The sequence below is a fragment of the Hemicordylus capensis genome, chromosome 2, assembly GCF_027244095.1.
Source record: "Hemicordylus capensis ecotype Gifberg chromosome 2, rHemCap1.1.pri, whole genome shotgun sequence".
In the NCBI taxonomy this organism is placed as follows: Eukaryota; Metazoa; Chordata; class Lepidosauria; order Squamata; family Cordylidae; genus Hemicordylus; species Hemicordylus capensis.
In genome coordinates, this window is record NC_069658.1 from 344,212,678 (window position 1) to 344,240,512 (window position 27,835).

The following is a 27,835-nucleotide window of genomic DNA, read 5'->3' on the forward strand; positions in this document are numbered from 1 at the left end:
GTGGCGGGAGGCACCTTTAAGGTTAAATGAATTCTGTGCTTACCTCCACAGCCACCGCACCTGAACATTGTTCAGAGAAGCGGTGTGCCGCCCAGCGGCCCCTGCGGCGGGGAATCACTGCCGCCACTCACTTGGCCACTGGCAGGGGCTCGGCTCCATGTCAGCAAGGTGAGTGGCCGTGGCGATTCCCCGCCGCAGGGCTGCTGGGTGGTGCGCCATTACTCTGAACAGCATTCAGGTGCGGCGGCTGAGGAGGTAAGCACATAATTTACTTACCCTTAAAGGTGCCTCCCGCTGCCCCACCCCCCAGCAGTGCGTTCCCGGGCCACCAGTGCCCTGCAGGGAGAAACTGGGACCAGACTGGGCCACCAGCCTCCTCCAACCAAGTCTCTGTGATACATACCAGACCGGCCCCTTCATCCAGAGTCAGATCATGGCTGATTTCAGGTTTATTCTAGACTGACCTGGCATTACAAAGAAGTCAGGTGAGGCTCTGTTGGTAGTTGGCATTGCTTTCCAAGGTCAAAGAGCTGGCAGGACAGCCAGAAGGGGAAACAGCAATTAGGTTTCTGATTTCCCTTCCCTTGCAAAAGCTTGCTGACCTATCAACATTACTCCCCACCACCACTGGAATAACTGCTCCATAATCAGTGGATATACCCCCTAAATCCCCATCTCTAGAGAGATCCAGGCACATTCAAACTGAACTCACCCAGGATTTCAAACAAAAGCCAAATTAAAATACCCACCCACCTTTACACACGCACAAAGACTCCTGAGCCAAACAGCCTGGCCCTTGCCCTCATTATCTCCTGAAGTGTCTCCCACAAAGGGATGACCCCCTTTGGTTTCACCCTATCGGTCACGGCCCCACTGGGGGTGGGCCCACCGCCACAGGCAGCATTCCTATAAAGCCCCAGAGCTGGGCAGATTGTACCAGGAACTGCTGAGTCACTCACTCCTGGCCCCAGTCCTGCACACACTCCTCACAGATGTTCCACAGAGGCAGCAGGCTGCAGTACAACAGGGGTGCAAGGAGCACGTCGTCCCCCCCGCTACGGCCACCCAACTTTCATTGGTCCAAGCCTTGGGAAATTTGAGTGAGAATAAAGATCTATCCCCAGCCCCGGTGTTTCCCTAGTCTGCCCACCCAGTACTGCCCAGACATATGGAGTGGCTACTACTCCTTGGGAGAATGAAGGGGTTGCCTGGAGAGGCGGGGGTCATGGTGTGCAAGTTATATTATTTACCAGAGAGAACGGGGGGGGCACACAAGTGGGAACTCCTTGATTTGGATGGCCTGCCTCATGAGAGTGAAGTCTGATGGCGGACCAACGCTTACTGAGCCTTTGGTCCTCCCCATTGGATTGGCTCTCTCATAAGAGGGCTTATCCCTGGGTGACATGGGGACAGGAATGTGCTTGGGTGTTCCTGGATTGCTTTGTCGGGATCTGCAATCACAAGAGCATTCTTAGTCATAGTGGACCAGACCTCAGGATCCTTTGCCCTCCCTCATAGACATATTCTCTCCTTGGAAGTCATCACGACCCCTTCTTAGAGTATCAGAAAAATAGTGTCCTTCTGCACCCTGCCCCCCCCCCAGTAATTGTGCTTTTGTGAGACCGTTTTGCTGTGGGACGCTTACGAGGGTGGCAATGTAATTGCTGTCAAGAGAATGGCTTAAATGACATTTAAAGGGATTTAAATGCCCTTTCCCTGCCAAGGGCAGGCAGTCCATTCTGAAAAGTCACGATTGTGCTTGGCACACCCCCTTGAAGACCGTGGCCAATGGCTGCAGATGTTCCAACACCTTGCCCACAGTCTGGCAACACAAGTGCTATGGAGTTTGCTGAAATTCTATCTCGTTGGACCAGGAAGAGGGAATGGCTCCCCTGCCCTGAAACCGCAGATGGATGAATACCTGTGATACAGTTTACAGTTACAAAAATTAACCCTAGGTTTGTCTACCCACACTTTGCCATTACGTGTGAATGCGGCCTGTGACTGTGTATGTGTGCATAAGGGGATAAGGGGAATGATAAAGAGATGTCAGGAGAGAAATAGGTACAGAGAAGATATGGTGAAGGACACCCATCTGTAACTTTTCATGGGCCCTCACCCATTCTATCACCACTCTGCATTTGGGGAAACTCAGTACAATTATTTCACCTGTTTAAAATGTTTACTTATTATTCATTTCTTTTGCAAATTTCATTTTTCAAAATTTGGTGAAAGACCCATTGAGCCACTAACTGAAATACAGGGCTAAATATGTCCTCTTGACCCTCTGAATTTCATCCCACCCACCCCACCGCACACTACCAACATGTATTTCTTTTCCAGGATTAATTTGTCAAAGTTCCAAATGCTCTGATCAATTCCCTATTGTTCTGATTGGAATAAAACAGCTTTAAACTAGTTTCAGACTCTTTTCCTCTGCAAATGAAAAACGTTCCTAATCTGTACATTATCACAGGGACTGATGTATCTAGTCTGTTGATTGACAGGTCCTGGAGTTAGGCATACAGAAACAGCATATCTTGTTAAATAACACATTTGCAGTTTCTATTCTTATTTGTATTTGACTGTATTGTATTTTGAAACTATCCTTAAAAGGTTTTGCTTGGTTGTGTGACTGAAACTGTATTAGCAATTGTATTAAGATTTTCCCTTAGTTCAGTATTCATCGAAAAATACTGAATATGCTTAACAAAACAAATATTTTGAGGAACAAATTAAACATATTCCTGGAATAGAATTTTACTGTCACCTTTTTAATATCCTTAGAAATGGCTGAAATGATTCCCTAGAAATTGAGAGGTCAGACAAGACAGTAATAGACAAAGTATCCATACATGTGTTTTGATGGTTACAAACATATTCCAATAATTCAAAGTTTAAAAAGCAGAAATCAGTCAATTTATGTAGGGAGGGATTTATTTTTGTCAGCGGCTTAAAAGGAAATGTGCAGATGAAACAGATGGTTTTTTACATTTTCAAGTTAAAAGGAACCAAATAAGCCTACCAGCAATGTGGCAAACACACTGAAACAGATTTTGAAAAGGAACCTTTATTTATCATGTCACTTAAATCTATTTAAAGATAGATAGTAATTGCAAGGAGGTCATAAAATATGGTGCTCTGGAATATAGTCATTCCTTTCTCAGGAAACTGTCCAACAGAGAAACAGTTATTCAGAGCAAATCTTAAGTAAACTGTGCTGTGGATGAGCACAAAATACAGTTTTGCCAACATTTGCACCTGCCTAAAGTAAAAATTCTAAAAGCTCTTAGCACCATGGATGGTCATTGTGAGCAAAACCATTCCTGACACAGAATGGAATGGTAGATTGAGGTGACAATCTAAGTGGTTTAGATTACCACTTAGATTGGTAATCTAAGTAATCTAGGGTGACTGTTCCACTTCAGACTACAGATGGGGAGTCGTAGTTTTTAATCATCGCCCATGGAAAACACTAAACAATAAAATGGAAAACAATAAAATAGCTGCTCAAAATATTTTCCCCAATCTGCTCATTTAATATATGCGGTGAGCTTTTTTGCATGGGGAACATTCTAAAATATATCACACCGGCAATCTGAAATAGAACAGTCCATAAGTTATCACTTCAATTTACTATTCTGTATAATATGTACATTGGCTTTTGTTGGAAGACCTGAAGTAGTATCTCTGGTCTTTGATGTTTGAAGAAATGCTTTAATCCTTGATGGGTCTCAAGGAATTTCCAGCTTGACCTGAAATCAAACTTCTGGACTGCTGAACTTTTTTTTTTTTAAAGAGGAATAATCAAAGGTATGGTATGGTATGGTATGGTATGGTATGGTATGGTATGGTATGGTATGGTATGGTATGGTATGGTATGGTATAGCCTTGATTATTCCCCATAAAACCCTAACCCATAAAACCCACTACTTGAGGGTTTTGTGTCCATGGCCATTGCTAATTTTTAGCCACCAAAATGGTGCAGGTGGAGAGACTGGAAAAATTCAATATATCATCAGTTGATACTTTTGACTCCCAAAAAATTCATTCCATTGACTCCCAAAAACTTCATTCCATGGCAGGGAGTACAGTGGTTTTTACTGTTTGGAATAGGAAAGGTCCATGTAGGTTTCCAGCACTTCTGATGTTGATTTCTAGTGGTCTGAGGATTATCTTTTTATATCCTCCCTTGAAAGAATAATGAAAAGAGGCAGGATTTCCCCCTCCACATACCACCATCAGGAATGATTGACATAGCTGTTTCTGAGGTGGCACTGTATTATGTTTACATGAAGAACTGTCAGTGTGATTAAACTTCCATGCCACACACACAAAGCCCCCCCCCCCACCCCGCCACAACACACAACAGAAAAAAAGTTTCAGCTTCTCCTTAGTGAGGTGATTCTTCAATTCTACAACAGCTCAGCCTGCAGAGACCATTTTCCCTGTTGTAAAACACTGGTACTAGAATGAGGAAGCATAATCCAACTTGACTGTTCTCATAGAATTTGAGTGGACTTCCTTTACCTACCCAGTCAAAACAGACTTGCTTTAAATTCTGTTTAGAATCTTTTATAATTGATAGTCTGAAAACTAGCCTTGCAGGATACATCCCAGTTAAATGCTACATTCTTTTTAAAAAGAAGACACAATGGAGCAACTTTTGAAGCAAATTGTCTAACAGATTTAGAGTAATTCTCACAGAGTCCTCAAAATGGCCGACATGTATCCTTGTTGTGTGGATCTGGTGTTTCCCAAATAGCGTTCACCAAGTCTGTTTTGAGATGTACGCCACTTTGAGATATTGTGTGTCCCAAGTACATCGCCGAGTATGTGCAAAACTGACATTTCTCTGCAGAGAGAGCAAGTCCATATTGTTGGAGTTTTTTAAAAGACTTCTGTCAGTTTAGCATCATGCTCAATTGTTTTGCCACACACTAAAATGTCATCCTGAAAGTAAGTGATTCCATCTGTAGTCTCAAACATTGCACGCATCATTCTTTGAAATACCAAAGCTGCAGAGGCTAATCCAAAAGGCAGTCATTAGAATTGAAAAAGACCCTCTGAGGTAATGAAGGCTGTGTATTTGCGAAAACTTTTGGGCAGAGAAATTTGATGCCCAAGACAAGTCCAAAGTTGTGAACACGGAGGCCTCTTTCAGAGTAAGCAGCATTTCATTGATTTTGGGTAATGGATGACAACCCACTACCATGTTGTAGTTCATATGTCTTAAATCTACGCACATTTGAAGTGTACCATTTGACTTTTGTATAAGAACAATGGGAGAGACCTATTCTGATGAATCAAGAGGTTCTATGATGCCAGCATGCTGTAGTCTTAAAAGCTCCTCTTTAAGTACTTGGTGCAATGCTACGGGTATGTTCGTCACTTTGTGTTGTACAGGTATTGCGTTTGCCTTCATCTGAATTTTATGTTTGAAATGTATGGCAGAGCCAGGTGTACTGTATTAGCAAAAACATCTGAGAAATGAGCAGTCATATCAGCATATTGATTCTCTATCATCTGTAATACGGGTCCTATGGTATATGGGTCTAACACTATCCGTAGATGTTTCTGATGTTTCCGGCCCAATATTGAGACTCCTTTTTGTGACATGTACACTTTCCCTTCTGCAGTATGTCTTTGTATTCAAGGACAGGAGTGAAATATCCATTTATGGAAATAGAGGGGCCTCCATATCCCCATGGATTGATGTCTGAAGGCTGCAGATGCAGAAAGTAAGGAGTTTCTTGTAAAGTAGATGGGAAATGATAGTATAGGGAGAACCAGAATTAGCCAGCAGCCGCACTTCATGGCCATTAAGTTTTACTTGACAATGTGGAGAAGCAGACTCTGAGCCTGTCACACTTAAAACACTGTTAGGAAGTGGTTCTTCTGCCTCATCCATATCATATAGTGAATCAGTAATGGAGTGGCCTGCAGACTTGTAAACCTTAGCAAGTGTCCCCTTTTCTTGCAACTGTTGCAAGTGACATCTGTGTAGGACAGTGATCAAAATCAGCTTTGTGAGCAGAGTCACCACATCAGTAGCTCTTCCTTTCCTGTGCTGCCACTTTCTTGGGCAGTGCCATATAAGATGATTGCACTTGGAAGGATTTAGACTGAAGAGCCTGGATTTCAGGAGGTTGGGTTTGGGGTACCGAAGAGAGCGATTTGGCACAGTGAGGAGCATTTTCCACCCTCCTGGCCATCTCTGTAATTTTATCCAAGATGAGTTTCTTTTCCAGTAGCAGTTTTTCACGCATTTTGGAGCAGTTTGTTTTCATAACAATCTGATCCCTGATTATTTCATCAGTAAAGTTGGCAAACTCACAGGTTACTCTTAAGGCACACAATGCAGTGACATATTGATCAATAGATTCCCTGGGTAGTTGGGTTCTAAAATAGAACTTGTAACATTCAGCAATCACATTCAAAGTAGGGTTGAAATGATCATCTAAGGCTGAAAGAACAGCTTCATAAGAATTGGCATCCCCTTCCAAGTTGGCAGGAAAGGGCAAATGAATGTATATTCTTTGGTCTTCAGGACCCAGGCAGTGATGCAATATATTATTATTATTATTTACACATTATTTTATTTTATTATTATTTACAGGTGTTATTGACTGGTTTGTTTTATCCAGACATCGACTCCTTCCCAAGGACCTGGGATGCCAGAATTTTATTGTCAATGTTGTTGCTGTTGTTATAGATATCATCGCAGAATATAGGCTCTTCCCAGTAAAGCTGCTTTTTGTAATTGGCTGATGGTGATTTCTGTGATCCCTATGGTGTTGAGGTGCTCTTCAAGGTCTTTTGGAACTGCACCCAGGGCGCCAATTACCACTGGGATTATTTTGGTCTTTTTCTGTCACAGCCTTTCAATTTCAATTTGTAGATCTTTGTATTTGGTGATTTTTTCTATTTCTTTTTCTTCTATTCTGCTATCCCCTGGTATTGCTATGTCAATTGTTTTGACCTGTTTTTCTTTCTTCTCGACTACAGTTATATCTGGTGTATTGTGTGGCAGATGTTTGTCTGTTTGTAGTCGGAAGTCCCATTATATTTTTACATCTTCATTTTCTTCAACTTTTTCAATTTTATGGTCCCACCTATTTTTGGCTACAAGTAGCTTGTATTTTTTGCAGATGTTCCAGTGTATCATCCCTGCTACCTTGTCATGCCTTTGTTTGTAGTCAGTCTGTGCGATATTTTTACAACAGCTGATTAGGTGGTCCACGTTTTCATCTGCTTCTTTACAAAGGCGGCACTTGCTGTTTGTGGTGGATTTTTCGACTTTTGCTCTTATTGCATTTGTTCTTAGTGCCTGTTCTTGTGCAGCCAGTATTAAGCCCTCTGTTTCTTTCTTCAAGTTGCCATTCTTAAGCCATTGCCAGGTCTTGGTGATGTCTGATTTTCCACTTATATTGTGCAAATATTGACCATGCAGTGGCTTATTTTTCCATTTTTCTGCTCGGTTCTTGACTTGTTCTTTCTTGTAGGCCTGCTTTGTTTCATTGGTGTTGAATAGTTTCGCATTATTGACCATTTGAAGTGCATCTTCTTCACTGTCCTTTATATATTCTTCAAGGCCTCTTTTCTCCTCCTCTACTGTTTGATGGACTTGCAGCATTCCTCTTCCACCTGAGCTGCGAGGGAGGTATAGCCTATCGACATCACTGTGGGGGTGCAGAGCATGATTGATGGTCATGATTTTCCTGGTCTTACAATCTAGCATCTCTAGCTCTGCCTGGGTCCAGTCTATTATTCCTGCAGTGTATCTGATAACAGGTATAGCCCAGATGTTTATGGCTTGTATGGTGTTCCCGCCATTGAGTTTGGACTTGAGGATTTTTCTAACTCTCCTGATGTATTCATTTCCATTTTTTCTTTTAACTTCAGTGTGTGCAATGTTATCAGCCTGAAGAATGCCCAGGTATTTGTAATGTTCTTTCTCTTCCAGGTTCTTGATCTTGCTTCCATTGGGCAGTTCTATTCCTTCTGTTTTTCTTATTTTCCCTCTGTTCATTATTAATGCAGCACACTTGTCTAGTCCAAACTCCATTGCTATATCACTACTGAATATACGGACAGTGTTTAGCAGTGATTCGATTTCTGACTGGGACTTTCCATACAACTTCAGATCGTTCATGTTCAGCAGATGGTTGATTTTATTTGATGTTTTAGATGTTTGGTATCCAAGGCCTGTTTTGTTTAGTATTTGTGAAAGTGGGGTCATGGCGATTACAAACAACAGAGGGGATAGTGAGTCCCCTTGGAAAATGCCTCTTCTAATGCTAACCTGTCCAAGTGTTTCACCATTGATTGTTAACTGTGTACTCCACATGCTCATTGCTTTTTAAAATAAATATCTGAATGCTTTTGCTGACACCAGTTGTTTCTAAACATTTTATGTTTATCCATGTGTGAGGCAATGAATTGAAGGCGTACTTGTAGTCAATCCATGCAACACTTAGATTGGTTTTTCTTCTCTTGCAATTTTCTAAAATCATTTTGTCAATCAGCAGCTGGTCTTTTGTGCCTCTGGTGTTCGGGCAATTTCCTTTCTGTTCTACTGGAAGCTGTTTGTTAGTTAATAAGTGTTGCATCACTTAATCTGCTATTATTCCAGTTAATAATTTGAACATGGTTGGCAGACAGGTTATCGGTCTATAAAGAACAGCTTCATAAGAATTGGCATCCCCTTCCAAGTTGGCAGGAAAGGGCAAATGAGTGTATATTCTTTGGTCTTCAGGACCCAGGCAGTGATGCAATATTATATTATTATTATTATTATTATTACATTTATATCCTGCTCTTCCTCCAAGGAGCCCCAAGCGGTGTACTACATACTTAAGTTTCTCCTCACAACAACCCTGTGAAGTATGTTAGGCTGAGAGAGAAGTGACTGGCCCAGAGTCACCCAGCAAGTCTCATGGCTGAATGGGGATTTGAACTCAGGTCTCCCCGGTCCTAGTCCAGCACTCTAACCACTACACCACACTGGTTCCAGCGTGGTACCAGCAACAGTAGAACAAAGCAGTTCAGGAATGTAAGCTCAGTAATGCAATTAAAGGAAGTTGCCTTCTGCTTTTCTGGAGTAAAATCTAGGGTCTGTATAGTGAGAAAGTAATTGCATAAATTGGACCTCCCTTGTTTCCAGGGAAGAGCAGGTTATGCTGGGGTGGACAAGAAAAAACCTGATGGTGGGATTTGAACCATGCTGTAGTGGGCATCCATTGAACAACAGAGTTCAAGATTGATAAGGAAAAAGTACCTTCAGGGGTTGTGCAGGTTGGGAAGCTGGAAAAACAGTCAGCAGCAGCAATAGTAGAACAAAGCAGTTCAAGAATGTAAACCCAGTAATGCAATTAAAGGAAGTTGCGGGAACTTTCATGAGCTTTGCAGGCTCACACACATAGCTGGTTCAAAATCTCATCACCAAATGTTTTATAACTGTCTTTCTCGAGAAGGCAGATCTGGCCACAGTTACCCATGCCTTAGTCACGTCAAGGCTGGATTACTGTAATGCGCTCTACGTGGGGCTGCCCTTGAAGAATATCCGGAAACTGCAGATAGTACAAAATGCGGCAGCTAGGGTTTTATCTGGAGCTGCCCAGTGGGAGCACATCACACCCATTTTGAAAGAACTGCACTGGCTACCAGTTTGTTTCCGGGTCCAATTCAAGGTGCTGGTTTTGACCTTTAAAGCCCTTAACGGTTTGGGCCCAGGATACCTGAGGGACCGCCTGCTCCCAACGGTTGCTGCCCGCTTGACAAGGTCATCTGAGGGGGCTCTGCTCTGGGTGCTGACAATGAGGGAGGCTCGGTTGTCGTGCACGCGGGACAGGGCCTTCTCTGTTGCTCCCCTCAGATTCTGGAATGCTCTCCCAGTGGCTATTCGCTCCTCAGTCTCCATCACAGCTTTTAGAAAAAGTGTAGAATCTTGGTTTTTTGCCCAGGCATTTATTTGATTCTTTGCTGCTGCTCTTTATAGTCTGTATTGCTTTTATGCTTTTGTTTTAAATTTTTAATCAGATTTGTTTAATTTTTTCCCCACTTAATATTTTAATTGTGTCTTTTTTACCATCTTGTGTTTAAATTTTTGCTGTAAACTACCTTGGGATTGCTTTAATGAAAGGCGGTATATAAATTTAACAATAAATAAATAAATCACTGCCTCCTTTGTAAACACAAAGAAATCTTACTTTAGTAGGACTGGGACAAATGTCAAAACAACAAAAGATAACTAGACAGAATACAACAGAATCTTCAGCTTAATTATTTGAGGATTAACAAGGTGATAATTATAAGGAAGGGTTTATGCATTACAGTCCCCAGGGAGGGAGTGGGGCATGCAGTGCATTTCTGAGTAATCTGCATACAAAGGCACATTTCACCCCTTGAGACATCCTTGTCAGGGAGGGTTGGGTCACTTAAACACTTATCATGTGATCATCTGTTCAGATCTTAAAGCCATAGAATGAAGTACCATCTGAACTGACCCAATATGAATAAAGAACCCAGAATGTGACTATGCAGATAGGAGGTAGGGCAGACTTCTTAAGAAGAGTTCTAACCATCCTGTCCTCCCTCAGTGAAGCATTGATGATGTCAACTAGACTATCTCCAATATCCTCCCTGCAAAATGAAATCTGGTGGTAGGCTATACCACTCCAAGCAGCTTGTCCACATCTTCAAGAGTCATAAATTGAAACTGATCTAATCCAATCCTACAAGATTTGGAAATAACAGTCACTTGGGTGAGGACTTTGCCCCATCACAGTCCTAATTTGGATTGGGGATCTCGTGACTTTTGTTTTTGCCAAAAGGAAAGCTTCCATGCGTGCCAATAGGTTCCTTTCTGGGACAAAGAGCTTCAAGGGACTCAGTGAAGATTGGAACCAAGGTGGAGGCAGAAAGTTAAACCCACCTCTCTCTCTCTCTCTCTCTCTCTCTCTCACATACACACACACACACACACACACACACACACACACACACACACACACACGTCAGGATCAGGATTCCTCCCCACCCCGCCAGTCTATCTTTATATTTAAAACAAGTAAAGGAACAGGTAATCACATAATAAATGTATCATTTAACTTAGTGTTGGGATAGAAGGCAGAATTTCCTTTAGGTGTAATGGTGCTTTTTCTTTCCCTCCTAAGAATGATGGCAATCATTTGATCATATGGAAAACATAAAAGGGTATATGTGCAGACAAAATGTGTGGGGCTAAACTTGTTCCCTGGTCCTGGTGAAGCCAGCCAGGGGCCAAGCTTTCTCCTATGCGCTTAGTCACATTTGGGTTCTTTGTTCATATTGTGCCTGAACAGACAATATTTTGTACACTGGTCCTAAAATATACAATAAAATGTGTGTGCCTTTCCTCCCATCTGAACTGCTCATCTTCACACCCTACAAATACTAGTTTAACCTAGTTTTTGTAGCACCTGTAGAGGAGTGGTTCAGATAAACTACCCATGCATGCAATTTGGGGAAAGACATATGGTTCTCCGGGGTGGGGTTTGTGGATGTGCACACTTATGGCACACACATAGACGCTTATAATGTATTTTGGGGGCAGTGAATGAAGTATCAGCTGAACTAGTCCAGTCTGACTGGAATGTGGGGAAACTGGATGGAATGTTGGGAATCGGCTTTTACAGAGACCCACTAATTCTCTCACCATGCTTTCCAAGGTGAGCATCCCACCCCAACTCTGATGAGCAGGAGGAAACCTCCCATTTTCTTGAGCTTGGATCTGGGCAGGAAATGGGGTATCATCCCTGACCTTGTGCTGCACTTTGGAGATGCTCCCAAATGCCTTCAAAGCTCAGTGTGAGGTCAAAGACAAGGCTCTGCCTGACTCTCCCGCATGTTGGGAAATGGGCAGGGTCATGGTGACCATACATTTGAGCTGCCTTGAGGCCAGCCAAATTTTCTGAAGTCCTGGACTTTTTAATGTTTAGATTGAGATAAGCTAATACATCTGTCACAAACATACAGTTACTCACCAGACAATTTTCCAGTTCAGATTTTTCATTAATATGTCAGAGAAAGAGACTATATGTAGGAATAATACTTTAAAAATGATGAATGCAGCAGTTTTTCAGGGATGGGGGGGAGGAGGAGAGAGATTGAGACTATGAACACATCAGGTCCCAGATGGTGTCAACTTTTTTTATGTCAACTTTTTTTAACTGTCTGTTTCAAGAAAACTCATAAAGTAAATCTAAGCTCAGCTGTGGAAAAGGAGATTATGACTGATACAATGGAATGGGGTTTTTTTTGGGGGGGGGGGTTGTAAGCAGAATCAGAGTTGCAAAACTGGGCTAAATTCTGATGGCATAAAAACTATGTAGAAGGTATTCCCTTAGCTCATTTAAAATGCTGCAACACCTCAGAGACAAAGCCTCAGTACATACATCTTGCCATGAGCAGTACTGCAATAATCAACTGAAATCAAACTTCATTGAGCAGGTAGCTCCAACAGTATCTGCATCCATAAGCACATGATAATGTGGAAATTTTTGCCCTGTTATTGTGCCTGGTACAAGAGAACAAGCATGCTCTCCAGTACTGATGCACTCTGTAGCCGTGCCCCTAATTCTTCCTGGGCACAGTCTTTGGGTCAGAGGCAAATGCTAAACCCGCGGACAGTTTCTTCTCTGTGAACAGGAATGCTGGCCAGTCAGTGTTTCAGGTCACAGGAAGACATTCTGGCAGAATCCCTCTGGAACAACCACCAAGCTCCAGGATTCCTGGAGCTGGACTTATCCTCTGAAGATAAAGCCCTGCTTGAGGCACCCCCGAGCATGAGCATGAGTCACTCACTACCAGAAGACCTTATCAAAGCCCCTCCCCATCCAAATCCCCACAGGAACCATCCCTCTCCATCCAGACAGAGGGTCCTGAAGACCACCACTTACTTACCCCAGTTGGGGGCCCTTTAATGCCAGAGGCTAACTTTCCACATCCACAACACCCTTGGTTCCCTCAGATGACTCCTCCTGCTCCATGACCCGCCCAGGAGCCAACAGAACTGGTGGAGCCCCAAGAACAGGTCCCATCTCCCAGACACTCCAAGGACTTTCCTTCAAGTCCTCAGACTTGCAGACGGCTCCGAGCTGCTGGAGCAGCATTTTATCAAAATCAAATGGGGAAGAAGAGCTATCGAACTGTGCCCTATTCACCTTCAATGGTACAACCTTTTGTTAGTGCTGGTGTCAGAGGTGAGGCATAGGATGCATTGCAAATGTCATTGGTGGTGTTTCCTCCCTAAGCGATCTCTTTTGAATGCATACCCATCTTTTTCCCCTAATAAACATGCAGTGATGGTTGCTTCCAAGCTGCCCAGGAAACTTGCTTTGTTCTTACAGGTGGGGGAGTTGTTCATAATGCTTAACATAGCCCTAACATGCATGACACCCATTCTCATGATCCTGGGCTGTACACACAATGCAGTCAAGGTGGGGAGACTGCTTTAAATAGTTCATTTTTGCAACTATCTGCTGCACACAATGTTATGTACCCATGTGCCATATAGATAAGATTATTTTCTCCATGCTACTGCACCCCCCTTTCAAGCTCCTTGTTAAAGGTTTGTAATAGAGTGGAGAAAGTTGCCCTATTTCTCTGGTAACGGGGCATGTTTAGAAGTTTCTTACAGTGTGCAGCCTCTGCATATGATACCACTTCTGCTTCCCAGCAGCTGCAGCTCTCCCAGTTTCTCTCCCGAAAGGTCCCAAATTCTTTATTGTGCCCCAGTGGAGAGACAATTTTGGAAAAATTTGACTTTCTAATTTATTACATAATCACAGCCTCCATTAAATAGTGACAGTTAGTTTTAAGAATTGGTACAATTGTAGTTTGTTTGTTTTAAAGCAGGAGGAGCTGGTAGTTCTTCCAAAAGTGCAGTAGGAGGACTGCAAAAGTCTGCTTACTCAAGATTTTCCCTGGTTCATGGTGGATTTTTTCATGATCACAATCATCCAGGGGCATAACTATAATAGGACAAGGGGAGGCAGTTGTCTAGGGGCCCACTGCCTTGCCCCCCCCGAGGCACGTCACATGACTGACTCCCCCAGCTGCGCACCCGCCGGGCTTCCTTCAGTTGTATTCATCCTCTGAAACTGATGTGAGTGTTAAGACCTGGAGCTACCAGAACAGCATGTCTTTCTCTAGTACCATTAAATGACTTGCATCGTCCACAGTTTACAAAACCTTTAAAAAATAATTTAGGATGATGTTCTGTTGTGGCACATATAGATATAGATATAGATATAGATATAGATATAGATATAGATATAGATATAGATATAGATATAGATAATTTTACTATGCTTGTTGTTGCCATTATTCAGCCTCATTTAAGATTTCTTAACTTCATGAGCTGAGCTTCAGTGAGGGGGGAGGGCATTTTAAAATCTTGTCTCTGGGCCCACTACAACCTTGCTATGCCCCTGCAGTCATCCCATGATTACTTAAGCAATTCTGGGGGGGAAATCACCCTGTATTGTAACATGACCCTTGAAGAGTTAGATATTAGGACTTTCTATTATGAAAAAGTCTAGACTACAGCCCTTGGGATTTCCTTTGCTCTGGCTTTTCAGATTCAGTTGTGTTCTCTACCCAGCCAGCAATAAAGAAGCATGTTTGCTTACCTACAATAAGTAGTGAGTAAGAGTTTTTCTTCTACATTTGTTATACAGTGACTGAGTATAACTGTGTAACAATTGTTATATAGTACTGAGTAGGGTTGTGTGCTTGAAGGGTGAAATAAAGAGATAACTTAGAGCGATCTGGAAAAATGTCTACCCTAAATTACCCATTATTCTTTTAATGTACCCATCATACTCACAATCATAGTGGCTAAAAGATTTTTTTTCCCCTGGAACACTTGATGGCAAAAGATTAAAACAGTCCTAGAGGAATAGGAAAAAGCAAAAGGACCAATCCTGTGTGCAAGCAAAAAGAAAGTCCTATCGAGAAATGTGGCTGCCCCACCTAGCAAAGAAAGCTGGCTACAGTGTTGTTGTGCCCTGTCTTATGTCTCTTGATTATCCCAGTTCACAGTCCAATCCCCTTGCACTCACTGTACCTCCCTTTGCTGTATGGAATACTTAAAGCTTCCAGACTTCTACCATCAAATCTCCTCTCCCCTGAGTGTGAAGGAATGAGGAAACGCTAGAAGACACCCCTTATGTACAGGTTTTGTGAATTCCTGAGGTCTAAAGATGGGTTACGGTCTCTGATATCTTTCCTACTGTATTAATGACCATTCTATAGGATGGATTATATTGACAGTGTGTGACTAATAGTGGGGTTGTGTCACCATGCTATAAACAGAATACATCATCTTAAACCATGTTTATGCATTTATTGCATGTTTTTAGAAGCTTTTTTTTGTACTGTAACTTGTAGGCAAAAGTAGAGAAGGCCAAGTAGCTTGAGGAAGGTACTCAATGAAATAAATGGGTCATGAAGCCAGCAGAAAGTCTGTGACCTTTCCAAAGCCAGAATTACTGTCAAAGAGGTGGCAACAAACCCTGCAGTGCTCAGCCAACTAACTTTGCCAGCACATCTGTTTGTGGAATTAAAAAAAAAAAACTTTGTTCAAAAGCAGATAACTTGGGCTTTTGAAACATTCACTGCACAGTTGTACAAATGACGTAACACAGTGTACTGGTATTTTGTTGGCACGTTCTGTGTCCACAATGCAAGATTGTTTCTGTTTTGCAGGTATACATCTGTCATGCAGGTCCAGATTATTCCCCTTCCTCCTCTGCCTTCTAACAGATGATCAGAGATGTCAGTACAAAATACAGTATCAGGTTGGCCCTTGCATAACCAGTGGCCTACACAGCCAATTGCTGCACTTTGGATTTGTGTATCAGGGTCACTGGAACTAATGACTGGGTTCCAGTGGTCACCAGGTTCCACTGGACCCTGGTTCCAGGGACCCTGGAACATTATTGCTTTTCCTTTCATTTCTCCCCATCCTGTTTGTAGGTTGGACTCGCTCACTATGAACAGAAGCAGAAATGTTGTACCCCTGAAGAGAACTGCAGATTTGTGCAAAATTTCAGCTTCTGCTTGTGAATACTGAATAAGACACTCACAAGCAGTCAACTATTCATAACGAAGTTGCATATTCTACAAATCATAGAAGTTGTAGTTTGTTGGCATACATAGGGTCATTATCTTCATAACCATTCTGTGAAAAGGGTTAGGCTGAGAGTGAACTTCCTAGCTGAACAGAGGTTCAATCCCATGGCTTTCTGAACCATATTCAACATCCAGTCATGATTGGGTCTGCAGCGTGTGAGGAGGAGGAAGTTAACCCTTTTGCTGAACTCAGTTTTCTGCTACTCGCCCCCCACCCCACCCCCCACCCCCACCAATGTAGCTATTTGCAGCAAATAACTGCTTGGGGAAGAATACTGAATAGCAGAATCCCCACCCTCACCCCATGGCTGTTTTGAATGAAAGAAGAGAAACTTCTAGTTGGAAACATGCCTATTAACAATGCATCCCGTGTATTCAGTTTGACCCAGCCAGCATGTTACTGCCTTTAAAGATTGTGTTACATGGAAAGTAATATCCACTCAAAGGTTATATTTATGAAGCAGACAAGTTATATCTGTGGCATGTTCCATGTATATGCATATAAAACTCTAAATCCACCCCAACATACCTGGGGACTGCAATGTCTCCCTCCCCCTCATTTTCTAGAACCTGAGCACTGACCTAAGATCGGGGCCTTGCTAGCTTCACATATTTTTGTGATTGATCTTTGTGTGTGAAGAAGGGTCTCTATGAAGTCTGTTAGAAGATCCGATCTCTCTTTTATTCTCATGGAACGCTACCACTTTATTTATTTATTTATTTATTTATTTATTTATTTATTCCCTTCCAAAAATGGCTCAGGGACATAATTTCTTATGTTTCTTAAAATAGATAATCCATTCATTTTGAAGCTGGTATTAAATTGCTTCATCAGTGCTTATTATGTTATTGATCTAGGGTCACTATTAACTTTTTCATGTTCTCTTGTAGGTTAATGAAATCTATCATGATGAGTCCTTGGGAGCCCATATTAATGTTGTCTTGGTGAGAATCATCATGTTGAGCTATGGGAAAGTAAGTATAGTTTTAATAAATTGAAAGGCCCTCATATGAACATACCTTCTACTGAGTCAGACCATTGGTCCATCTCACTCGATATTGTCTACACTAGCTGTCAGAGGCTCTTCAGGGTTTGGGACTGGGAAAAACCCTTGCCTTACCTGGAGGTACCAGGACTGAACCTGGACCATCAGCTTGCAAAGCATGTGCCCTGCCACTCTGTTATGACCAAATATTTTAGATCTACCTCTTCTTCTCTTAAATCCTTCTAACTGGAGTCCCCCAGGGGTCTCTACTGGGACTGGTGCTCTTTAACTTGTTCATAAATTGTCTAGAAGTTAGGGTAACCAGCAAAATGGCCAACTTTGCAGATGACACTAAACTATTAAGAGTTGTGAAAACCAAAACAGATTGTGAGGAGCTCCAAAAGTATCTCTCCAAACTGGGGGAGCAAACAACAAAATGGCAAATGCAGTTCAATTTAAGCAAGTATAAAATGATTCTTATTGGGGCAAAGAACTCCAGCTTCACATGTACACTGATTGGGTCTGAGTTGTCAGTGACTGACCAGGAGATAGATCATTGGGTCATGGTGGACAGCTCGTTGAAAGTGTTGATTCAGTGTGTGGCAGCTGTGAAAAAAGCAGATTCCATGCTGGGGTCATTAGAAAGGGGAATCAAAATAAAAATGCTAATATTATCATGCCCTTATACAAATCTATGGTGCAGCCACATATGGAGTACTGGATACACATCTGGTTACCTTATCTTAAGAAGGACATTGTAGAACTGGAAAAGGTGCAGATGAGGGCAGCCAAGATGATCAGGGGGCTGGAGCACCTTCCTTATGAAGCAAGGCTATAGCATCTGGGGCTTTTTAGTTTGGAAAAGAGATAACTATGGGGATAAATGATAGAGGTGTATAAAATTATGCATGGAATAGAGAAAGCTGACAGAGAGAAAATTTTCTCCATCTCTCACAACACTAGAACCATGTCATCCCATGAAACTGAAGACCAGGAAATTTAGGACCAAAGAAAGGAATTACTTTTTTACACAGCGCATAATTAATCTATGAATTCTCTGCCACGGGATGTGGCAATGGCCACTAGCTTGGATGGCTTTAAAGGGGGCTTAGACAAATTCATGGTGGACAGGTCTATCAATGACTACTAGTCTGGTGGCTACAGGCTACCTCCAGCCTCAGAGGCAAGATGCTTCTAAATACCAGCTGCAGGAGAACAACAGCAAGAAAGAGGGCATGCCCTCACCTTTTGCCTGTGAGCTTCTCAGAGGCATCTGGTGGGCCACTGTGTGAAATAGGATGCTGGGCTACATGGGCCTTATTCAGCAGGTCTGTTCTTATATTCTTATGAGGCACAGATTCAGCTTCTTGATCTCAGCTGCAGGACGGAGAAGAGGGTAAGGGTGCATCCTCAGGGCAAAGGGGAGGTTCCAGGGGTACAGGATCCCCCAAGTTCAGGAGTGGAGGTCTCTCACATCCTGCTTTGGGCCTGTGTCAGGCTTGGGGCCTGTGTAAGATAAGCAGGGGTCAGGCTTGGGGTCCATCTCCAAGAGGAGGGTTCAGGCTCGGGGATCACAACAATATCATTGTTCAGGAAGGGATGGAATATATATGAGGGACATGTTTCTATAGTTATTGGCTCTCACACTTGATCAGCCTTTTGCCATATTTTGAGGGGTTTATGAAGAAGATTGTTTTATTTTTTACAATATGTCATGTGTTGAGGATAACATGGACTGTATCATACGTTGCATAGCAACCAGTTTCTGAGTGGTTAGGGGATTTCTTAATGCAAGAAAGCCTCTACACAATGTTAATCTTTAATATTATCTAGCCCAGGAAAATAAGCACATAAGTAGATTCAGACAAATAATTCAATAAATGTAGGTCTTTGTCATTTCAATCATTAAGAACATTGAGCAAACAAATATAGTATTAAAAGTGCTCTCCAGAGCTGTTTATCATAACAGTGGAAAGTATTTATTAAGCTGAAACTGAAATGAATGAAGAACTTCCAAAACTACTACTTGACTGAATGGTTCTGCAAATCAACCTAATTGCTACACAAAACTGAGTTGTACATAACAGCCAAAGGAATACAGATGAGAATACTTTCTATATTAAGTCCTTAATTTTTTTTTAGAAACAACCACAGGTAGTAGGAATGCAACTTAGCAATGATGCACCATGCTTCCAAAATACTGTGTAAATATGATTTCCTTCCTCCAAAATATCTTTGGATCAATACAGACAATACTCTGACCAGCCATTTTCAATATGTGGGGCAGGAGCATGAACATGCATGTCTCCCCCTCCTCCTAGCATGCCATCCCACTAGTGCCTAATCACACAGGGGCAATAGTTGATCCAAATTGCCCCAACACCCAGTTTAAACACAACATTAAAGTATAAACTGTTAAACTGTGCCATGAGGACAGTTCAGATAAACAGTTGCCAGATGCAGTTAAATGGTGAACAGGGTGGGGGTAGGCACAAAAGGACTGGATGGAGTCCCATTGTCTTTTAGGCAATCTGAATTCCTGGATTCTAGATATTTCACATACAAGATTTTCCTGCAAAACATAAGAGCTGTATAGTTCCTCCTGCAATTTTTTAAAGGTTAGTCCAAATATGGAACTTGGTCTACTGGACTAATAGGGGTTATATGATGTACAGATTCAGTGTATTTATAGTTAACTTCTTAATGAACTTGTTCAGTCTTTGAAATCAGCCTTTTAATTATTAAAACAATATTTTTAAAGCAAATAACCACATTACATGGTTAACATGAAACATGACATGACATTACATAACACAACAATACATAACGTTACATGAAAACATATACTTTTTATAAGATTTACAGCTTGAACTTATTACTTTAGTGATGGGGTGAACCCACTTGTACTCATAGACTACTTAGGTGAAGGAGCAACAGTGTAGATTTTTACCATGTCAATGGATGATATAATCACTTTAAAATGAAGGAACATTGCATTATCTTAGAATTACTTTAGAGTTATCATCTTGGTCTACTGGGCTAAAGGGCTTAGAGGCAAGAGTCCTGAAGGATGCTCAACTGACTGCTGAGCCCTCTCTCATTGTTAGCCCCCAAGCCAGGTCTCTGTATTTTGAATTACTTGTGGCTCTAGAGCTACAGTTTTCTCCTGGGTCACCAGAGGAGTAAGGATGTGCGAACAGGTTTGATGTTTGAGAAGTTCAACGTCGAACCTGTTCGGTTCAAAGGTTTTGTGTCAAACCGAGCCATCTCCTGTTCAGTCCGACCCCGGGCCGAACACCCCTCAACTGTTCGAGGGGTTCATGAACGTTTGTGAAGGTTTTTGTTTTATTTTTAAATACAAAAAAACCTTTTTACCTTACTCCCCCATGGGGGAGTTCCTGGAGGCAATGGGGGGTCCATGGAGGTTCCCACTCCCCCCACTGGCTCTCTTTATGCCACTCTTTAGCTGGTTTTCAGCCTTCTCCCCTCGGCACAGTGACCATTTTGGAGGACGCATGCCAACACAATTGGCCTCTGCAAGGCCCGGGCTGAACCGGCCGGAAGGGGCCATAAAGAGAGCTGGTGGGGAGAGAGGGCCCCCTCTGGCTGGTTCGGCCTGGGCCTCGCAGAGGCCAATTGTGTTGGTGTATGGCCTCCAAAATGGCCACCACACCGAGGGGAGAAGGCCGAAAGCAGGCCAAAGAGCGGCCAAACTGGCTGGAGGTGGCCATAAAGAGAGCCATGCTCCCCCTCCAGGAACTCCCCCAAGGGGGAGTAAGGTGTATATATATAATTTTTACAAAAAATGTTCGTGAACCCCCCCCGACCGATCTGCGCCGGGGGGGGGGTTCAATGGGGTGCCAGACCGAACTGGCCCATTCAAGTCTGGTCCAGACTTGAACCAACTCGGGCCAGCCAGTTCTATGCACACTAGCCAGCTCAAAGAAGGGAAGAATGCTGAAGGCTTTTCTTCATTTTTCTCTTCTGTGGCTTTGCTTGCACCCCTTACTAAGATTGGGGGTGGGTGGGCATATGTGTGCCTGGGGTGCTGGGAAGTTAGCCAGAGGTCTGTACCCCCCCCCCGATACTGTTGCTATTGTCCTTGAACTGGTTGGTTACCGAGGACAATGCTGGAAAGAGCAACAGCCTCATTTCCATCCCTCTGACCTCCTTCCTACCTGACCTAAGCCCCATAAAGGATTTTAGCCAAGAGTCAGCACAGCTGTCCCCTATGACTGCAATTGCTCAGATAGCTATTTAATGTTTGACGTTCATGCATAGTTCTTTGTGGTACGAGGCAAAATAACATCACTTAAAAATGCCTCTCATCATTTGAAATGCACAGCATAAGATTTATATTACCCAAACAGAGACAAAATACATGTTAAGAGAGAATTTTCTCCTTAAGACAATGCCAAGGAAGGCAGCTGTAAGTTTTCATGAAGCTATTTTAGTGCAACTTTGAATAGTTGTCTTCCAATCTAACTGCTTCCAACAAAATGTGTTATGATGACTTTGGATACGAACAAAATAGCCAAGCCAACCATCCTGGAAAACAACATTTTGCTGTGATCCAGTATTACACACACACACACACACACACACACACACACACACACACACACGCTAGCACCTTCCTCTAATGCTTTGTGTAGGAATTTGGGGTACCGTAGAAGCAAGTGTGGGTGGGAATTCAATAAAAGTCTGAATAGTCAACAAGGTCTGTTGGGTACATTGCCAAGTATCCCTTCTTTCAGTGTTGTTGTTTCTTCCCTTTCAATTATCCAACTAGGCTTTTGTTTCCCAGACAGTATTCAACATGTGCCTGCCTGTTCCCAGACATTCACACAACTTGACACCTTCACTGAATATCAGATGCAATCAGGCATGGAGCCAGCCGTGTGGCGGCCTGGGTCTGGCCCCAGCCGGCAGCCCCTCTGATGATTTCCTATGCATGTGATGTCATGTGCACGAGGCGTGTCTAAGCCCCGAGAGAATCCTCTCCCTGCCCACGAGTGAGCACTTGCTTGTCCTTCAATCAGGGTTTGCTGCCTGAAAGCATCTATTCCCCTTAATAAATGCTTTCAGGCAGCAAGCACTGCCTGAAATGACACAGAGGTGCTCGCACAGGCTCTTCAGAACTCGAGGTCTGGGTGAGTGGGCGAGTGGGTGAGTGGGCGACAAAATGGCAAATGCAGTTCAATGTTAGCAAGTGTAAAGTGATGCACATTGGGACGAAAAACCCCAACTTCAAGTATATGCTGATGGGATCTGAGCTGTCGGTGACGGACCAGGAGAGGGATCTTGGGGTTGTGGTTGACAGCTCGTTGAAAGTGTAGACTCAATGTGCGGCAGGTGTGAAAAAGGCAAATTCCATGCTAGGGATCATTAGGAAGGGGACTGAAAATAAAACGGCTAACATTATAATGCCCTTATACAAAACTATGGTGTGACCACACTTGGAGTACTGCGTACAATTCTGGTCACCACATCTTAAAAAGGACATTGTTGAACTGGAGAAGGTACAGAAAAGGGCAACCAAGATGATCAGGAGACTAGAGCACCTTTCCTATGAGGCAAGAATACAATACCTGGGGCTTTTTAGTTTAGAAAAAAGACGACTGCGGGGTGACATGATAGAGGTCTATAAAATCATGCATGGGGTGGAGAAAGTGGAGAAAGAGAGATTCTTTTCCCTCTCACACAACACTAGAACCAGGGGTCACTCCATGAAATTGATTGCCAGAAGGTCTAGGACCAAGAAACGGAAGTACTTTTTCACACAACGCGTGATCCACTTGTAGAACGCTCTGCCTCAGGATGTGGTGACAGCCAACAACCTGGATGGCTTTAAGAGGGGTTTGGATGACTTCATGGAGCAGAGGTATATCAATGGCTACTAGTCGGAGGGCTGTAGGCCACCTCCCGCCTCAAGGGCAGGGTGCCTCTGAGTACCAGTTGCAGGGGAGTAATGGCAGGAGAGAGGGCATGCCCTCAACTCCTGACTGTAGGCTCCCAATGGTATCTGGTGGGCCACTGTGCGAAACAGGATGCTGGACTAGAGGGGCCTTGGGCCTGATCCAGCAGGGCTGTTCTTATGTTCTTATGAGGTCACGCACAAAGCAGGGCATGGCCTTGAGCTCCAAAGAGCCTGAACGAGCACTTCCCTGTCATTTCAGGCAGTGCTTGCTGCCTGAAAGCATCTATTCTCCCTTTCTCTCCCTCTCTGGAGAGGCTTGGGACTCTTAGTAGCCCAGGCATGGGCAGGGGGAGTTCAGGGCTCTTCCGGAGCCCAATCCACGCCCCTCTAGGTGCTTCAGCAGCCCCTACCATTGGCGGCCAGGGTTCTTTGAACCCATTCGCACAAATGGTGGCTATGCCCCTGGATGGAATATTTCTCCACATCCTTCTTAGTGGCCATCTTCCAGGCCCTCCTTTTAATTCCATTTCCAATTGGAATTAAAAACCAGAATGTTGTATCCATTATGAAAGAATTGTGTGGCTGGTCATTATTCCCATCACCACATGGGAGGAAAGAGGTCATCTTGAAGGAGCCAGATTTTAAAGCATGGTGTAGCTTTCTAGAGTAAATGCAATGCCTTGAATTAAATTTGAAATTGGAGTTCAGTGTAGATTGCAGAGTGGCAGTCATGTTGTCCTTTATAGCTACATACTGCATATATTTTCTCTCTCTTTTGTTTCTATACAGAAAGCATGATAGATCACTTTCATTTTTAATGATATTGACAGTGCGCCATATTTCCCCCCAAAGTGTATTACTGTAAGATTCTGCACTGGCTAATATTTTGCTTTGGATATTACATTTCCGTTTGGGCTATATATTTATATGTGATATTACGAGGGAAATCTAATAAACTACTGCCATGAAATAATACAATCCTTTAAACACAAAATGTCAGTTTGCTGATTGAGTGTATTGTTGATGGTTGTGTTACCATGGGTACTGGCAGCTTTGTTTTTCGTTTTTTCATAACTCAACTAGTTTGTGCAACAGAGGGAAATAATCTAAGTAAACAGTTTTGGGATTTTTTTATTTTTATTTTTTAAGACTAGTGTTCATAGTCACTTTGGTGGCAAATGAATGTTTTTTGGGTTGTCTCAAACTTGGATGCTGCATTACTCAAAATCTGACTATCAATAATCTTAACAATGTCCATTCTAAATTGTAACAAGATAAGCAATTCATTCTTAGTAAGCTTCCATGTATTCCAAATGATCGCACAGATTTGCCAGAAGTTACAGCTGGAGCACCATCTAATGGATGTGATTTGAAAGACCATTTTTCAAGTGTAAACAAAGACATCTGAAGTATTAAGTTGTTTTCTGGTACTACCCAGTCATCACTGCCAGCAATGAACAATCAAATCCTATTTTTTAGAAGTCCACTTCAATAAAAGTCTCAGTCAATAGAAACTGGTTCACTTTATTACTTCTTGTTTGGGTTTTTTGCCATTTTTACCCCACTTTTTAGCAGTATTCCCAAAACATCTTACAAAATAAAACCACATAACAATACTAAAAGACATGACAAAAACTAGAACAATTTTAAAACAAATCGGAACAATAAACAGCAGAGAATAATAAAAGCATCGGCTCAATGCAATCAAGACCTCAGTGCCAGACCAACCCAACCAACTCTGTAAGGCAGAAAGCCCTGCTAAATAAGACAGTCTTGAATATTATTAGAAATATTAATCAGTTCGTAAGACAAGCATCTCTGGGCAGGGCATTCCAAAGGTACAGGATTACCACACACTGGCCCTTTTTGCCACCTTCTGTTCTTCAGGTAGGGGGCTTTCATAGAGGTTATGTGACCTTTTTTTGCATTAGGAGGAATATAGACTATTTTGGGGATCAAACAACTTTACGTCTGGCTCACATAACATCTGGCTCACTCAGAACACTTTGCTCTCATAAGCAACTTCTCTCTTCCTCTGTCTCCTTCCCCTGCCAGCATCCTACTGACCATCCATCCAATGGGGAAGCCAGAGTGGAGGTTCTGCTTCAGTGGCAGGTTGCAGAGCCCCATGATGCAGGAGCATGGAGAGGTGGGCCTGGCAGGTGCAGCTGGCTTCCTTCATGTGGCGGTTGTGGCGGTGGCAGTAAGAAGTTAGCAGTTCACTAATTAACTTTATTCAGTTAGCAGTTACCCCGGCTGAGTAGAAAGGCACCTTTTAAAGTGTTGAATACCTTCTATTTATCATGAGGAGAGCAACTGGCCCTATCCAACCTCAGCACAACATCCCTTTAATGACTGATGCTGGTGTTACGTTGCATTTCTTTTTAGATTGTGAGCCCTTTGGTGGCAGAGGAGCATATTATTTGTTTTTCTTTGAAAGCCACTGTGAAACCTTCTGTGGAAACAGAATATAAATGTTTGTAATCATAGAGAACAGCAAGCGAGTGGGTGCTGTGTCAACATACAAAGAGACTGGCTCAGTAGCTAGCTGGCTACCCTGCCTAGAGCCAAGAGGTGAAGATGCTGGCCTGGCTGGGGAGAGCAGGCTGGCTGAGTGACCTGTGGGGAGGAGGACAGAGGACTGTGTGTGTGTAGTAAACCTAACCAGGAGATGAATTTACAGTTAAGAAGCAGGGGCCTTGAGAACTCTGCACCTAGACAGCAAAACGAGCAGATATACAGTTCATTTGATCATCAGCTTTACTGTGGTGAGCTGTATTTATTCTGAAATTATCCAGTTTTTATCAAAACATGCATATATAATACCAATAAACATATGCAAATTTTATGCAAAGTGGAGAATTTTTTTTTGAGACTTTTTGGTCCAGATCCTCTATTTCTGCTTTTTTGGTGATGGATATCAATATTATTTCGCCATCTAGAACTGGCAACCCTAACTTCAGGTAGTGGTGAGACCCTCGACAGAGCAGATGATCTCAGAAGATATATAGGTTAAAGCATTATATCAAAGGTTGTGTTAGATTTTAAAAGGTAAAGGCTAACATTTTGTGCCTGAGCATACAGCTAGAAACCAGAGCAGCTCCTTTATTACAACTCCTGGGACTTTTACTCACAGTAGGCTTTACCGTGAGTTTACTGGGGGGCTTTACTGCGAACTTGATGTTGTCCCCCCAAACCGATACAAATAGTGGATTTTTCTACTTGATATAAAATGGGCTACATTCTAATGCACTGTGAAAAACTCAAATTGTGTGTGAACTGCTCTCTGATAACTCGCAGGGACTTTGGGGTAAATCTGGCCGATATGTGAAGCTCTGGAGGAGATGTGAATTAAAGGCCCGTGTGAAAAGCTTCCTGGTGTAATATTGTGCCTCTGGCCCATATTTGTGAACAGCCTGACCACTGCATAGAGAATAATTTGAAATTTCCTGACACTGTTCAGAGGCAGCCCCATATCGAGCATACGATAGAATCTAACCCAGGCGTTATCAGGTCATGTATGACAGAGGCAACGTGTTAGTCTTCTTTAGGCTGCTGGTGCATCAAGCACAGCTGGAAAAAAAAAATCATTTTTCTGTCCATAGCCAACTCCTACAACTCAAACCAGGAAAAACCCAGGATTTGCGGGGTTCCATTCCCAGCTAATGCCGCGGATACCGAAACTGTGAATAGCATGTCACTGGGGCTATGGAACCACAGGGGTTAGGTTCCTAAGGGGGGAGATGGGCCAAAAATTGGATATTTTTGTTTTTAAAGAAATTGGCCAAAAATCTAGTGAAAATCTAAAAGTCGCCACTGATGGCAGTGAGATTGAGGCTTGAAATGGGTTCTAGACCGGCACCCACAGTCAGTTTGAAGAGAAGCTTGGAGGAGGAAGGAGTCCCTGTTGCTGCCTCTTCCAGGATTCCTGCTTCTCAGCTGCCTCTGTGGTTGACTAAAGACCAAAATGCACCCAATGGATCTATCCGATCCCCGCTGTTGCCACCGCCTCTTCAGTGATTTTCAAAGGTAAAATGAAACCTTTCAATGTGGCCTCCGCCACAATCCTGCCACCTCCATCCATGGCTAGTTTTTAATGTAAAATGCTGCCTCTTTCCCCCTCCCCCACTCCAACCCAAGTCCTTCACTTGTAAAGGGGAATCCATTCCGGATTCTCCTTTACAACTATATTGGTGGCCAACCCCCAACCCGTGGATATGTAAGTCTGTCTTTATTCCGCCTTACATATGCCGAGGTCAGCTGTCTATTACCTGACTGTGGATACACGAAACTGTGGATGGCGAGCCCACGATTAATGAGGTTCTCCTGGGCAGGCCATCCAACTAAACCAAAGTTGTCTGGCTCACCTATTGCCAATAATTTCTGTTTTCTCTGGATATACTTACTTTTATTAGAAATCCAGTCATTTCTCAATGAAGATATAGTTTTACGTGTAATGAGTTTCTAACATGCAGCTTTACAAATTCCAATTTGAGTCATATTTTAGGTTCAGTATTTCAAGTAATTTTGTTCTTTTTGAACATCATTTCCTTGTCTTTGAAATATATAAGCACATAGCTCTTACAAGAAAAACTTGAACATTTGCTATTCGAATGGCTTAGGTTATATCCAGCTCACAAGGCAAATCAATGCAACTTCATAGCCATTAGAAGTACACTAACGCAGGGAAGCAAGGACATCTTTTTCATTCAAAAGTGGCTACACATCAGCTGTTTTGAAAGGACCTTTC

At 42.8% G+C, this 27,835-nt stretch overlaps 1 protein-coding gene across 10 annotated transcripts in view; it reads left to right on the forward strand.

The window, feature by feature from the left end:
* Window positions 1-27,835, forward strand: part of ADAMTS2 (ADAM metallopeptidase with thrombospondin type 1 motif 2) — a 392,140-nt gene that overhangs the window by 272,079 nt on the left and 92,226 nt on the right. For all 10 annotated transcript variants that reach the window (XM_053298177.1, XM_053298178.1, XM_053298179.1 and 7 more), the window contains one exon: window positions 17,071-17,154. In XM_053298177.1, the coding sequence (XP_053154152.1) occupies window positions 17,071-17,154 (84 nt within the window). The remainder of the gene's footprint in view (window positions 1-17,070; window positions 17,155-27,835) is intronic.